Genomic DNA, 12756 nt, shown 5'->3' on the forward strand with positions numbered 1-12756 from the left:
AAAATACACCTTTAGGGGTTTGCGGATGGGGATGGTTGTTACTGAATCTTTTGTTGTGGAGTTTGGGCTAATGTAGTAATTTGACATTTTTCCTTTCAGCTGTCCCATTTCCTCCAAGTCACCGGCTCACAGCAAAGGAAGTGTTTGATAATGATGGGAAACCTCGTGTGGATATCTTAAAAGCACATCTCATGAAGGAGGGCAGACTGGAAGAGAGTGTTGCGTTGAGAATAATAACAGAAGGCGCTTCAATTCTTCGACAGGAAAAAAACTTGCTGGATATTGATGCGCCGGTCACAGGTAAGTCCTGAGGATGCAGACTTGGGTGCCTGCCTGCCACGTGGGAGACTGGAGGGAGTTCCTGGCTCCCTTGTGCCTGAACTTTCTTGTTTATAACATCAGATCTAAGGTCCTGACTACCACTGGGTCTTCAAGTACCTTACTCACTGTGCTCCTTTACTGTTAAATCTGTACATTAAGGGACTAAGGATATTGTATGTATGTAGACTATTTTTATTTTCATGTGTTCAATGTCTGCAAGATTGGGGTGCTATTAAAAGTGAGGGGCAACTTCAAGATAATGAAGATGATGAAGATATTTGGTGTAATTCTTAATTAAGAAGTGATGTTGTTTGTCATTGCAAGCACTAACTGGCAGAAAAAACACAGGCTATTCACTGGGAAGGCTGAAGTGTCCTAAGACTTTCACAGTGGTTGAGGAAGTGGTTGAGTTAATTTACTGGTTCTCGATATGTGATCCCCAGACTGTCATCATCATTACATCCTCCTCATCATCTTCACCTGGGAACTTGTTAAAATCTGAATTTCCAGGCCCCATTCTAGAACTGAGTAAGGCCCCATAATCTGTGTTGACTTGTCAAGTGTTCTAGATGATTCTCATAAAATTTGGGAAATATTGAACTTCAGGACAAAAGCCAAATTTCTCACTTTTGTTCCTAGAAGACAAATATTTACATTCTGAATGTTTTTGTCCTGTTGCTTTGCATGGGCAGGTACGAATTTTGTTCAAGTATGCTTAATGGAAAATAGAGTAGCTCATACTAGAGATTTTTGATCTATCTACCCTTTGTGGAGTTTGCTAAACTTGGCAGGCTTTCATTTTTAGAGAACCTAATAATTTTCATTTTCCCCTTACATATTTTCATCCTGGCAAAGGGAAAACATCTAGATATCATATGTCTCTTTTTGGAATAAGAGAAATATTTAAAACTATCTCATGCATTTTAGTGATTATCTCTTTTTTTCCATTCTGCATGTTCTTATAATATTATTGGTCTTCAAACACATATGTGAATGTGATTGTTCTTTCTTGAACATCAGGCTTATACCTTCCTTGATGGAAATGCCCCCTAAAGATTCCTACTCCAAAGAAATTGACATAATTTACATTTTATTTTTGGTTGACAAGGTGATCTTCTTGCTTGTTCCAAATTCAGAAAGTATAGTGAGGGTGGGTTGAGTCAGGCAGCAGGAGGAATTGGCTGCAGTTGTATCAAGTCTGTATTGACAATGGTACGTGAATCAGGCCGTGGACTTACCTGGTGTCTGTGTATGTGTGTGTGTTAGTTACTGTCAGGAGTCCTCATTAAGTTCATGGAAAAATGTGTATTATAAAAATATTTTCAATGAATTTTAGGTTTTTTTGCACCAAAAGAAACTTGACTTTTAGCTTCGTTTCCCATGAACTTTCTGAAGTACCCTTGTGTGAATCTTGTTTTCATCTAATACAGTGGAGTCATGCATTGTTATCTGCAGGTCACAGAAGCCATGAAAATACAATACAGAGCAACAGTGGACAGGCTTTACTTTCCTATATATTAAAACCCAAAAATTTCAGTATCTGAATACTGTTCCGAATCCACCACCAACAAAAAAAGTGGTTTTTTTTTATTTTGACTATGAATTCTACCTAACGTATTAGCTGTATATATCATTTAGCTTATTTGTTTTTGATAATAATGAATTGCGTGCTGTTGAGTTCTTTTTCTCCCATTACATGTGATAATTTGTGAATTCTGATGAATAATTCATGTGAAAATCATGAATGAACCCAGGAAGTATTAATAGAGTTGAAAAAAAAACATGGCAAATGGATATTTAGGGTGAGGTATTTTCTGGGGTGGCCTGATCACTTCCTCTGTTGCTAGCCTCTGTCCTGGAAGAACACAAAGAGAAGATTTTAGAAGAGTCAAATTCACAATATCTTTTCCCTGAACCCTGGGCCTTTCTGCAGTACATTTGCCCTCTCATTCAGAGGCCACACCTAATTCTTCCACCTGGCTCAGATAGCGGCTGATAGTTTGACAAATTTCACAAACTAGATATGAAGATACTTTAAAAATCAGGACTCAATGAAGTATCACTTTCCATGAGAGAGAAGAAAAGCCTTTTAGGTAGTGCAAGAGTAGCTTTTGGAGACGTCACAGAATATGTCGCTCTGAAGCACAACTGGAATCTAACTCAAGGGAAAACCTTTCTTTAGAAGAGTATTCACATCTCGTGATAAAGGAAAGATTCTACAGAGCTTCTAGCAGATTACATCTGAGTGGTCTCTCCACTCTCCCGCACCTCCTTTTTCTGAGAGTATTAGAATATGGAATAATAGTGGCAGAGGCCAGTAAAAATCTTTTGCGCAGTGGATAAAAGGGAGAATACATTTTTATGTATCTCATTCTCCAGCAAGTTAATGTTATAGTCCTTTATGGCTGCAATAAAAAAAATGCCATTAACCTAGTGGTTTATAAACAATAGAAATTTATATATTTAGGAGAGTCTGAGAGGTCTGAAATTAAAGACCAGCAAGTCTAGTGTTCTCAGATGGAGCTTCCATCTGTGTCTGTACGTGGAAGAAGGGGAAGACACCTCTCTGTGCACTTTTTGATAAGGCCAATAGTCCTGCTTATAAGGGCTGCACCCTTCTGATATCTGAAACTCTCAGTGAGATCCCAGTCAAAACAAGGGAGCCATGATAGAAGCTCTGCTGTTTGCTCTAGACTAACCTGACTGATTAAAACGGTAGATTTCCAGATATTTAGCTTGAAAATTGTATTTCTGTGTTGCAGGCATTTTGTGAAAATAGTTTCTCACTTTCACTTTTTCTGAAAACTGAGTTGAATATATCTTTGTTTACTAGAAAACATACAAATGAAATATATTTTTCTATTTTTCTTAAAGATTTATTTTATTTATTTCAAAGGCAGAATTAGAGAGAGAGAAAGAGACAGAGAGGCAGAGAAAGAGAGATATCTTCCATCTACTGGTTCATCCCCAAAATGGCCACATTGGCCAGGGCTGGGCCAGGCTGAAGCCAGGAGCCAGGAGATTCCTCTGGGTGTTCCACATGTGTGCAGGGACCCAAGTACTTGAGCCATCCTCTGCTGCTTTCCCAGGCACATGAGCCACAAGTGGGATCAGAAGTGGAGCAGCCAGTACTTGAACCAGCACCACATGGGATGCCAACATCGTGGGTGGCAGCTTTCCCCACTATGCCACATTGCTGACCCCGTGAAATATTTTTTTAAAAGTTTCCAAATATTAATATAGCTATGCATTTTGACAATTCAGTTTAACACATCCAAAGGACATTTACTTGGTAAGGGTGGCATGGGTTACACACATGTGCACAACCTGACCTGTGTGGAAAATGGAAGCAGTGTTTACCCCAAGGTAAGTACAGAAGCTATTGATTAAAGATTTGACTCAGATCTACCCAAGCCAATTAGTATGTAGCTTATAAGAGCCATAAAGCTGTTCTATTTTTGAACAATGACTGGTTTTCCTGACAGTGCCCATTGGTTGCCACATCCCATCCTGAGTTAAAGTCTGTGTTAACTAGCTGGATTCCTGCCTGTCCTGAAAATGGATTGAGGACTCTTTTGGGAGGCCAGAATCATGGATGGTAAAAGCATTGAGATGTGGTCTGTGCTTAGGATGCTCAGGTTCTGGTAAGGGAGTCAGACACACAAACAGATACTCACTATATAATGTGTCAAGTTTGTAACAGAGGTGCTGAAAAACTGGAATGGGAACATAGAGAACATAGAGGGCAGAGGATGTCTTGAGGTTTCCTGAGGTTTGAATTGGAACACGCATGGTTTGTAAAATTTACTTGTATTCAAAAGTTGGGCATGCACTACAGCCTACTAAGCACATAGGTATGTTTTATCAAGTGGCCAGCCTTGTTCTTGAAGATGAACTTTGGGAAGACAGTGTGTCAGAAGGCTGTGAGACAGGTTACAAAGTTGAGGGTCAGATATTTGTCTCTTGTAGGCAGCACTGAAAATGTTCCTTGCAATACTGCTCTGGAAGCAGTGGGGAGCCACAGTGGTCTTAGAGCAGGGGAGTTAATCCATAATCAAAGTTGTGGCTAAAGTAGCATCGTTGATGGGATGAGCAGGGTGTTGGTGGAGGAGCTCTGGGAAAGAGTTGATCAGAAATCTTTCCTTCTAGTTCAGGGGAGCCATGATGCTCACTTTGGCATGCCTGGGACATTAGATTCAGTGTTTATTTCAGGGCCTTTAAAAGAGTGATTCCTAAAGTTGATTTAAAGACATACTATTAGTTTGTATTTTTTTTTATTTATTTATTTTTTTAACTTTTATTTAATGAATATAAATTTCCAAAGTACGACTTATGGATTACAATGGCTTCCCCCCCATACCGTCCTTCCCACCCACAACCCTCCCCTTTCCCACTCCCTCTCCCCTTCCATTCACATCAAGATTCATTTTCGATTATCTTAATATACAGAAGATCAGCTTAGTATACATTAAGTATGGATTTCAACAGTTTGCTCCCACACAGAAACATAAAGTGAAAAATAATAGATGATTTTTTTTTAAATGATGATGAAATCAGAGCAGACCTATTGTCATGTTTAATCCCAGTGAGAGTCAAGTTGGGAATTGATAATTTCTTTTTTTTTTTTTTAACAGAGGATCAGTTTAGTATGCATTAAGTAAGGATTTCAACAGTTTGCACCCCCATAGAAACACAAAGTGAAATATACTGTTTGAGTACTCGTTATAGCATTAAATCTCAATGCACAGCACATTAAGGATAGAGATCCTACATGAGGAGTAAGTGCACAGTGACTCCTGTTGTTGACTTTACCAATTGACACTCCTGTCTATGGCATCAGTAATCTCCCTATGCTCCAGTCATGAGTTTCCAAGGCTATGGAAGCCCTCTGAATTCTCCGACTCTTATCTTGTTTAGACAAGGTCATAGTCAAAGTGGAGGTTCTCTCCTCCCTTCAGAGAAAGGTACCTCCTTCTTTGAAGACCTGTTCTTTCCACTGGGATCTCACTCACAGAGATCTTTTGCCAGAGTGTCTTGGCTTTCCATGCCTGAAATACTCTCATGGGCTTTTCAGCCAGATCCGAATGCCTTTAGGGCTGATTCTGAGGCCAGAGTGCTATTTAGGACATCTGCCATTCTATGAGTCTGCTGAGTATCTCACTTCCCATGTTGGATCACTCTCCCCTTTATTTACTCCATCGGTTAGCGTTAGCAGGTACTAGACTTGTCTATGTGCTCCCTTTGACTCCCAGTCCCTCCACCATGACCAACTGTGAACTGAGATTGATCACCTGGAACAGTGAGATGGCATTGGTACATGCCACCTCGATGGGATTGAATTGGAATCCCCTGGTATGCTTCCAACTCCACCACTTGGGGCCAGTCAGCCTGAGCATGTCCCAAATTATACATCTCTTCCCTCTCCCATTCCCACTCCCATGTTCAACAGGGATCACATTTCAGTTAATTTTCAACACTTAAGAATAACTGTGCATCAATTACAGAACTAAAATTCAGTGTATTAAAGACTTTGTGAATATGGTTAGAGTTTGCAGGAATCCACTACATTTCTCCCTGAAGTTCTCATATTTTCCTGTTTTTCCCTCTTACTTGACAGAGAACATTCCACTCATTTGTAAAGTGCAGGCAGACCAGGAGATTAGGTTTTTCAATAGAGTGATTTGGAACTTATTTTCTGCTCTCTGGGCGGAGGGCAGTGGCCAGCATCATCAGCTGGGCAGGCTGCTAATCTCTCCGGTTTGTCTGTTTCCTGCAGCAGGGGATTTGTCCCTGGGGCAGCAAAGGATTCCCTCAGTGGCTGGGCCTGCCATTTAGCACGTCAGGCAGTGGCCAGGGAGCCCTCTGGCTCCGCTCCTGGATGTGAGAGTGGACTGGTGGCCAAGTTTAAGGTCATGGCATTCTTTCCCTACAGCAGCTGACGTCAATTGGAATTCCCCTTGCCTGGACTCTGGGGAGAGTTGAGTGGGGATTGGAATCCAGTGTCTTTTGGGAACTAAAAGATCAGTATTTATTCTCTTCGTACTGTCTTGTTTTACTGTAAAGCAGCGTGACTTTAGTTTTTATGGGGACAAAGTATGACTTCTGGGGCATTTTGCCCACGTATGATTTCTGTGGCCAGATCTTTAGGGACTATTCTGAATGAGAGTCATTGTCCTTTTTTCCTGATCACTTTACCTCTCTGGTCACACACGGTTGTTGTCAGAAAACCATATGAGGAAGGGGAGAGACACAGGGCTGAAAGCAGTGTTGGTGACGTTGAGCACGCATCAGAATCTCCAGGAGGGCTTCATAAGCTGCAGAGGGCCACGTCCCACCTCCAGCGTTTCTCAGTAGTCGATCTGCAGAAGGAGCTGAGAATGAATTTCTGACAGGTTCCTGGGTAATGATGCTCTTGAGCTGAGATCACACTGTAGGAACCACTTGCTTAGGTGCTTGCCCAGAGGTCTCCTAGGTAGGCAGCTGCAGACCTTGCCCTGAGCAGGCATTTGTTTGTCCATGTTACTCGTGCCTAGCGGTCATGCTACACTGTACCCACTGTGCGGCCTCTCTGTAATAAGGTGTAAGTGAGGCACTTTCATTTAAATTGAGTAGAATTTGCTGTTGCTTATTTCTGGAGAAAGCCTGAGGAACATTGATGGTAAAGTTTCTTGAGAAGGAATAAATTATTGACTGTTGATTATCATTTATTATATATTAATTAAAAATGTGTTCCTTAACACAAGGAGACAAAGCAAGGGTATACTGCTTAGCACATTTGGGACATACAATTTATCTATATATGAGTAGCTTTTTTCTGTTAAAAAAATTGAGATTTTCTTCATAAGCTGTCTGGAAATTTTCTATAGAAAGCTACTACTGGGGCCACCAGTGTGGCACAGCAGATTAAGCCATAGCCTGCAAATCCAGCATCCTACTTGGGTGCTGTTTCAAGTCCCAGCTGCTCCACTTCTGATCCAGCTCCCTGCTGTTGTGTCTGGGAAAGCTTAGAAGGTGACCCACGTCTTTGGGCCCCTGAACCCATGTGAGAGAACTGGATGAAGTTCCAGGTTCCTGGCTTTGCTGTGGCCCACCCTGGCCATTGGAGTCATTTGGGGACAAGTGAACCAGTGGATAGAAGATTGATCTCTCTCTCTTTCCCTCCTCCCTTCCTCCCTCCCTCTGTAACACTTTCAAAGAAATAAGTAAATCTTTAAACAGAAGCAAAAACAACAACAACAAAAAGAAATCTACTACTAGGACAGTTTATAAAACAAACACTCTAGCGATGAAAAATGTCCTAAGGTGAATTGGGTGGTGCAGTTGGGTGGTCTGTTAAGAACAGCTGAGCCTCAGTAATTCTGTGTTTGTATACAGTTAGTAATAATCTATTAAGCATTAATAAACATGTAACACCATCCCCAGGAAACATTTGGTGGTCACTACGATTATGTCATAATTACAAAAACGGCTACAGTACTTGAAGACTCATTACACCATGTCCTCTGCAGTTTTCCGTGCCGTGGTGCTGTCCCACACAGTGAAATGTTTCAGTACTTTCCTGAAGGTGGTGCCTTTAGTTGTTTTCATGGAAAGATAAACATGCACTAACAGTTATTGAAATCTGAAAGTGATGACTTGCAGCGGTGGTCCTGCCATTCTTTCAGAGAAGGTTAACCTGTATTAAAGTCAGTACTGCTGTGGTGTTAGGAGAAGCAGTGTTTGAAATGATACTGGAATTCCTCCAGGTAAGGAGAGAAAATCTTATTAGCTACCTAAAAAAGGGACTTGTAGATATCTGTTTTCCTTTGTCTACACACACTATATTGCATTCCCAGTTTCACTTCATATTCTAATTTCTTATTGAAGTGTTGCTAATAATTTCAGTCCCCACTGATTTTAATCTTCTCCTGAGGTGGGAACATGTGTGAGCTATAATGGACAATGCCAAATGCTGGTCACAGACTCGGCCTAGTCCCTGACAATGTTTTCACTGGTCTAAAATGAAATTATATTTCTCATTTTAGGGAACATGCTGTCTTATTTATATAAAACTATGGTGACTGTAGATATTTTTAATAACTATTTGGGGGACACATTACTGAGTTGTATTTGCTGTTGGGATAACATTTGTTAAGTTCTTGTTTCTTGCCCTTATCAACACCATACATTTTTATTTTATTTTATTTTTTGACAGGCAGAGTGGACAGTGAGAAAGAGAGACAGAGAGAAAGGTCTTCCTTTGCCATTGGTTCACCCTCCAATGGCCGCCGCGGCCTGCGCACCGCGCTGATCTGATGGCAGGAGCCAGGTGCTTCTCCTGGTCTCCCATGGGGTGCAGGGCCCAAGCACTTGGGCCATCCTCCACTGCACTCCCTGGCCACAGCAGAGAGCTGGCCTGGAAGAGGGGCAAGCAGGACAGAATCCGGCGCCCCGAACACCATACATGTTAATTCTTAGTGTTCACACAACTCCAAGGATGTACTGCTCTCCATCCCATTCTACAAAGCAGGAAACTGGAGCTCAGTGAAATCAATTTCTTAAAAGAGTTACCCAGCTAGAAAGTGTCAGACCTTGAATTAAAACCCAGGTGTTGGGACCGGTGCTGTGGTGCATGCAGTAGGTTAATCCTCTGCCTGCAATGCCGGCATTCCATATATGGGCCAGTTCTAGTCCTGGCTGCTCCACTTCCAATCCAGCTCTATGCTATGGTCTGGGAAAGCAGCAGAAGATGGCCCAAGCACTTGGGCCCCTGTACCCACATGGGAGACCAGGAAGAAGCTCCTGGCTTCTGGCTTCAGATTGGCTCAGCTCTGGCTGTTGCAGCCATTTGGGGAGTGAACCAGTGGATGGAAGACCTTTCTCTCTGTCTCTTCCTCTCACTGTCTGTAACTCTGCCTCTAAAATAAACAAATAAAACCTTTAAAAAATCAACTTAAAACCCCGGCAGATCTGCCATGTCTGTTCCCATTTTATTTGGAGGTAAAGCTTAATTTCACAGGCCCGTGAAAGCATTAAATCTGGGAGTCACCATTTATAACATGGTATTAGAGTGTATTGTCCTGAGTTATTTTTTCATCTCTTGCTGTTATCCTACTGAAGTGTTAAACACCTGAGAATGGTGCTGTGGTTTTGTGGACATTATTCTGTTTCCAAATAATTTAATCTCAGTATTCTGCAGATTTACAAATAGTACATTATGATAATAATACAATGAAGACATATGAGAACATCAAAGTAGAATTTGTATTTATATATGTGTTTGTGTCAGTGCAATCACTGAAACAGTGGTTATCTTCTTTTTCTGTTCTTTTTTACTGACTGTTGATTTTCTTAAACCTATTGGTTTCTGGCTTCTTAGTGGGATATTTTAGATGTATGAGATATTGAAATAAAAAAACACATGAAGCCATCAAAAGTCATTTTTATGGGGAGATCTGTGGTTTAATTAGCAGATTAGTAAGGGAAACTAATAACACATTTTAAGGCAGCTGCTTTATCACCATTTAAGGTTAGTTACTTTCTTGGTATATAAAATGTGTCATTTACAAAGGTTAACTAGTGCTTTTTTGTAGACATCTTATTGATGAGAAAATGTGCTACCTGAGGGGAGATCTTCTTTACTTTTGCCTATGAGGTCACATTGCTTGACCTCCTGTGCTTGGTCCAGTTCACCACCTGCATCACCTAATGGCACAGTGAAAGCCCCTAGAATTGTCCATCTGTGGAGTTAGGGGTATATGTTTTAGGGGGAGGTCAATATTCTTTTGATCATATTAAACCCAAAAGGTCTCTATATGGTAAATTATATATGTAAATCCTTATCTAATAAGAAATAACAAACTGGTAACACATATTACTTGCTAAGTTGTTTTCACCACATGAAAATAATACTGATGTGAAAATATATTTTACTGATTATATGGTGGTAGAAGGAACAACATGAAACATTCCACTTCCAGGAGCTAGTCATTTTCAGAGTTTCATGAAACATGACATTATGTAAGATTCTGGACAAGGTTGCCTTTTGTGGTATTGTGGTTATTTCTGATTCCAGCTTATTGTATGTTTTTCTGTAATTAGTTTCTGTGCATATTTTGCATCCTGGCCCTTCTGTCAGCCATAATAGCGTTATTCCATTGTATTCCTTAGATATTTAAGATTTGGATACCAAACATTTTGAACTTCAAATTCATGAGAGGCAAATACAAGGGGACTTCAAAAAAAGCCATGGGATTTAGTGGAAGTAATTGGGATTAAAACTATTTTGAGGGAACATGTTGTGGCATAGTGAGCTAGCCTGCTGCTTGGGATGCCTCCTTTCCATACTGGAGTGCCAGTCCCAGTCCCAGCTGCTCCATTTCTGATCCAGCTCCCTGATAATGTGCCTGGAAGCAACAGATGATGGCTCCTGCCATCCATGTGGGAGACCTGGATGGAGATTCTGGCTCCTGGCTTCAGCCTTGCCCAGTGCCAACTGTTGGAGCCATGTGAATCAGCAAATGTAATTGCTCTCTCTCTCTCTCTCTCTCTCTGCTATTCAAGCTTTCAAATAAATAAGTAAATCTTTAAAATTAACATTGTTTTCAAAAGTTTATTTTAGTAAAAAGTTGGTTGAAACACAGGCATAAAGGGACTTTCAAGAAGTACATGGAAAGCGTATACTATGAAATAAGTTTAAGAATGTGTTTTAAAACTTTTTACACCAAAATAAATGTATCTTGTAATTCCATTTTCCATGAGTTTTTTTTTAAGTACTTTCATATGTAGGTGAAGGAATCTTGACCTATTTTGTAATTTCTTAACACTGTTACTTTGGAAGTGCCTTTTTTCTTGTTAATAAACAAAGCTCTGTGCAAGAATAAAATGAGGTTTAGTGACAAGAAAAAATGTAGATAAAAATGAAAGAAACAATGATTAGCTGAGCTTTCTTTTTCTGTATGGCTCTATTTGTAGTGTGTTCATTTATTTCCATAAACATTGATGTCAAGGTCACCATTTTGTTTGCATTGCCTTTCTTCTCAGATTCATATATTTTTGTTCAAGACAGTATTTATGAAGAATACTACTGTTGGGATTCCATTAGGTTTGCTGGTTAGTGCCAGGGTTTTTAATATTAAGAGATCTATTTGGAATTTATGGACTTGATTCAATTTCAGAAATGCAGTTTTTGCTTCCTATGATCTGTTATTGTGCTATCTGAATTAAGATGCCATCTGCTGGTATGTATTTGACACATCTCGTTGTACTTTTAGCTGCCATGGGAATCATGGGTCCTTTATGGCTTATAAGGAACAATATTTTTTAAAATGACATGCAAAGACATTAGTGTCCTTTTCAAATAAAGGATCTTTGATACCTTCCTTTCTGTTCTCTTGAAGTAATATACCTACTTGCTATGATCTTTATTAGCATAATTTGATTCTTTCCTAAAAACATAATCAGTCCCCAGTTTTAAGAACTCCGTTAAGATCCTCTTTAAAGTCCTAACTACAGGTGTTTTTTTTTTTTTTTTTTTTTGACAGGCAGAGTTAGACAGTGAGAGAAAGAGAGACAGAGAGAAAGGTTTTCCTTTTTCCGTTGGTTCACCCCCAAAGTGGCCACTATGGCCAGCACGTTGCAGCCGGCGCACTGCGCCGATCCGAAGCCAGGAGCCAGGTGTTTCCTTCTGGTCTCTCGTGCTGGTGCAGAGCCCAAGGACCTGGGCTATCCTCCACTGCCTTCCCCGGGCCACAGCAGAGAACTGGACTGGAAGAAGGGCAACTGGGACAGAATCTGGTGCCCTGACCGGGACTAGAACCCCGGGGTGCCGGCGCCATAGGTAAAGGATTAGCCTAGTGAGCCACAGTGCCGGCCCAAATAGGTTTTAAAAGAAAAATTTGATTTGTATTTGGGTATCATGTGATGAGTAAATGATTAGCAGGTAATAACAAAGGTGAATAGAGATTATTCATTTGAAAATTTCTTACTTCTGTTTTAAACATGAAAGGCCAACACCTTCAAAGGTAACCCCTAGCTTAATCTTAGCTGCTGTTTGTTTTTGCCTTCCTCAAGAGATAAGCTGGTAGTATGTTTCAAATCAATATCAAAGCTAGGTGAAACAAATTGTCTGCATCACTGATACAAAATATACATTGCATTCAGAAATCTGAATTTAAAACATCTTAAAAATGCCCGATTTTTGTAGTCCCTTACAGAATAGTTTGTAGCTGATTAGCTAAGTGTTGTAAGGGTATAGTAGTTGTGAGCCAATTTATAGGTTCTTTTCTTACTGTGACCTGTTTAACATTCTCAGATTACACTCAGACTTCTCATCCTGCTAGGTTATCTTAAAAAAAGAAAAGAAAAAAATAAAAGAAGAAGAAGGATAGAAAGTGTCCCCGTTAAAATCATAGATCTCTAGTTTGGATTCTGGGTTTGCTATTTCCTGGACAAGTT

The 12756-nt window shown here is 40.3% G+C and overlaps 1 protein-coding gene across 1 annotated transcript in view; it reads left to right on the forward strand.

Annotated features, from left to right (window-relative positions):
* Positions 1 to 12756, forward strand: part of PPP3CA (protein phosphatase 3 catalytic subunit alpha) — a gene marked incomplete at its 5' end in the record, with an annotated part of 329756 nt that overhangs the window by 160487 nt on the left and 156513 nt on the right. Inside the window, 1 exon segment of the mRNA NM_001082692.1 lies at positions 100 to 300. Coding sequence (NP_001076161.1) covers positions 100 to 300 — 201 coding nt within the window.

This window comes from Oryctolagus cuniculus, chromosome 8 (assembly GCF_051225735.1).
Source record: "Oryctolagus cuniculus isolate XC-2025 breed Fujian yellow rabbit chromosome 8, ASM5122573v1, whole genome shotgun sequence".
NCBI classification, from domain to species: Eukaryota; Metazoa; Chordata; class Mammalia; order Lagomorpha; family Leporidae; genus Oryctolagus; species Oryctolagus cuniculus.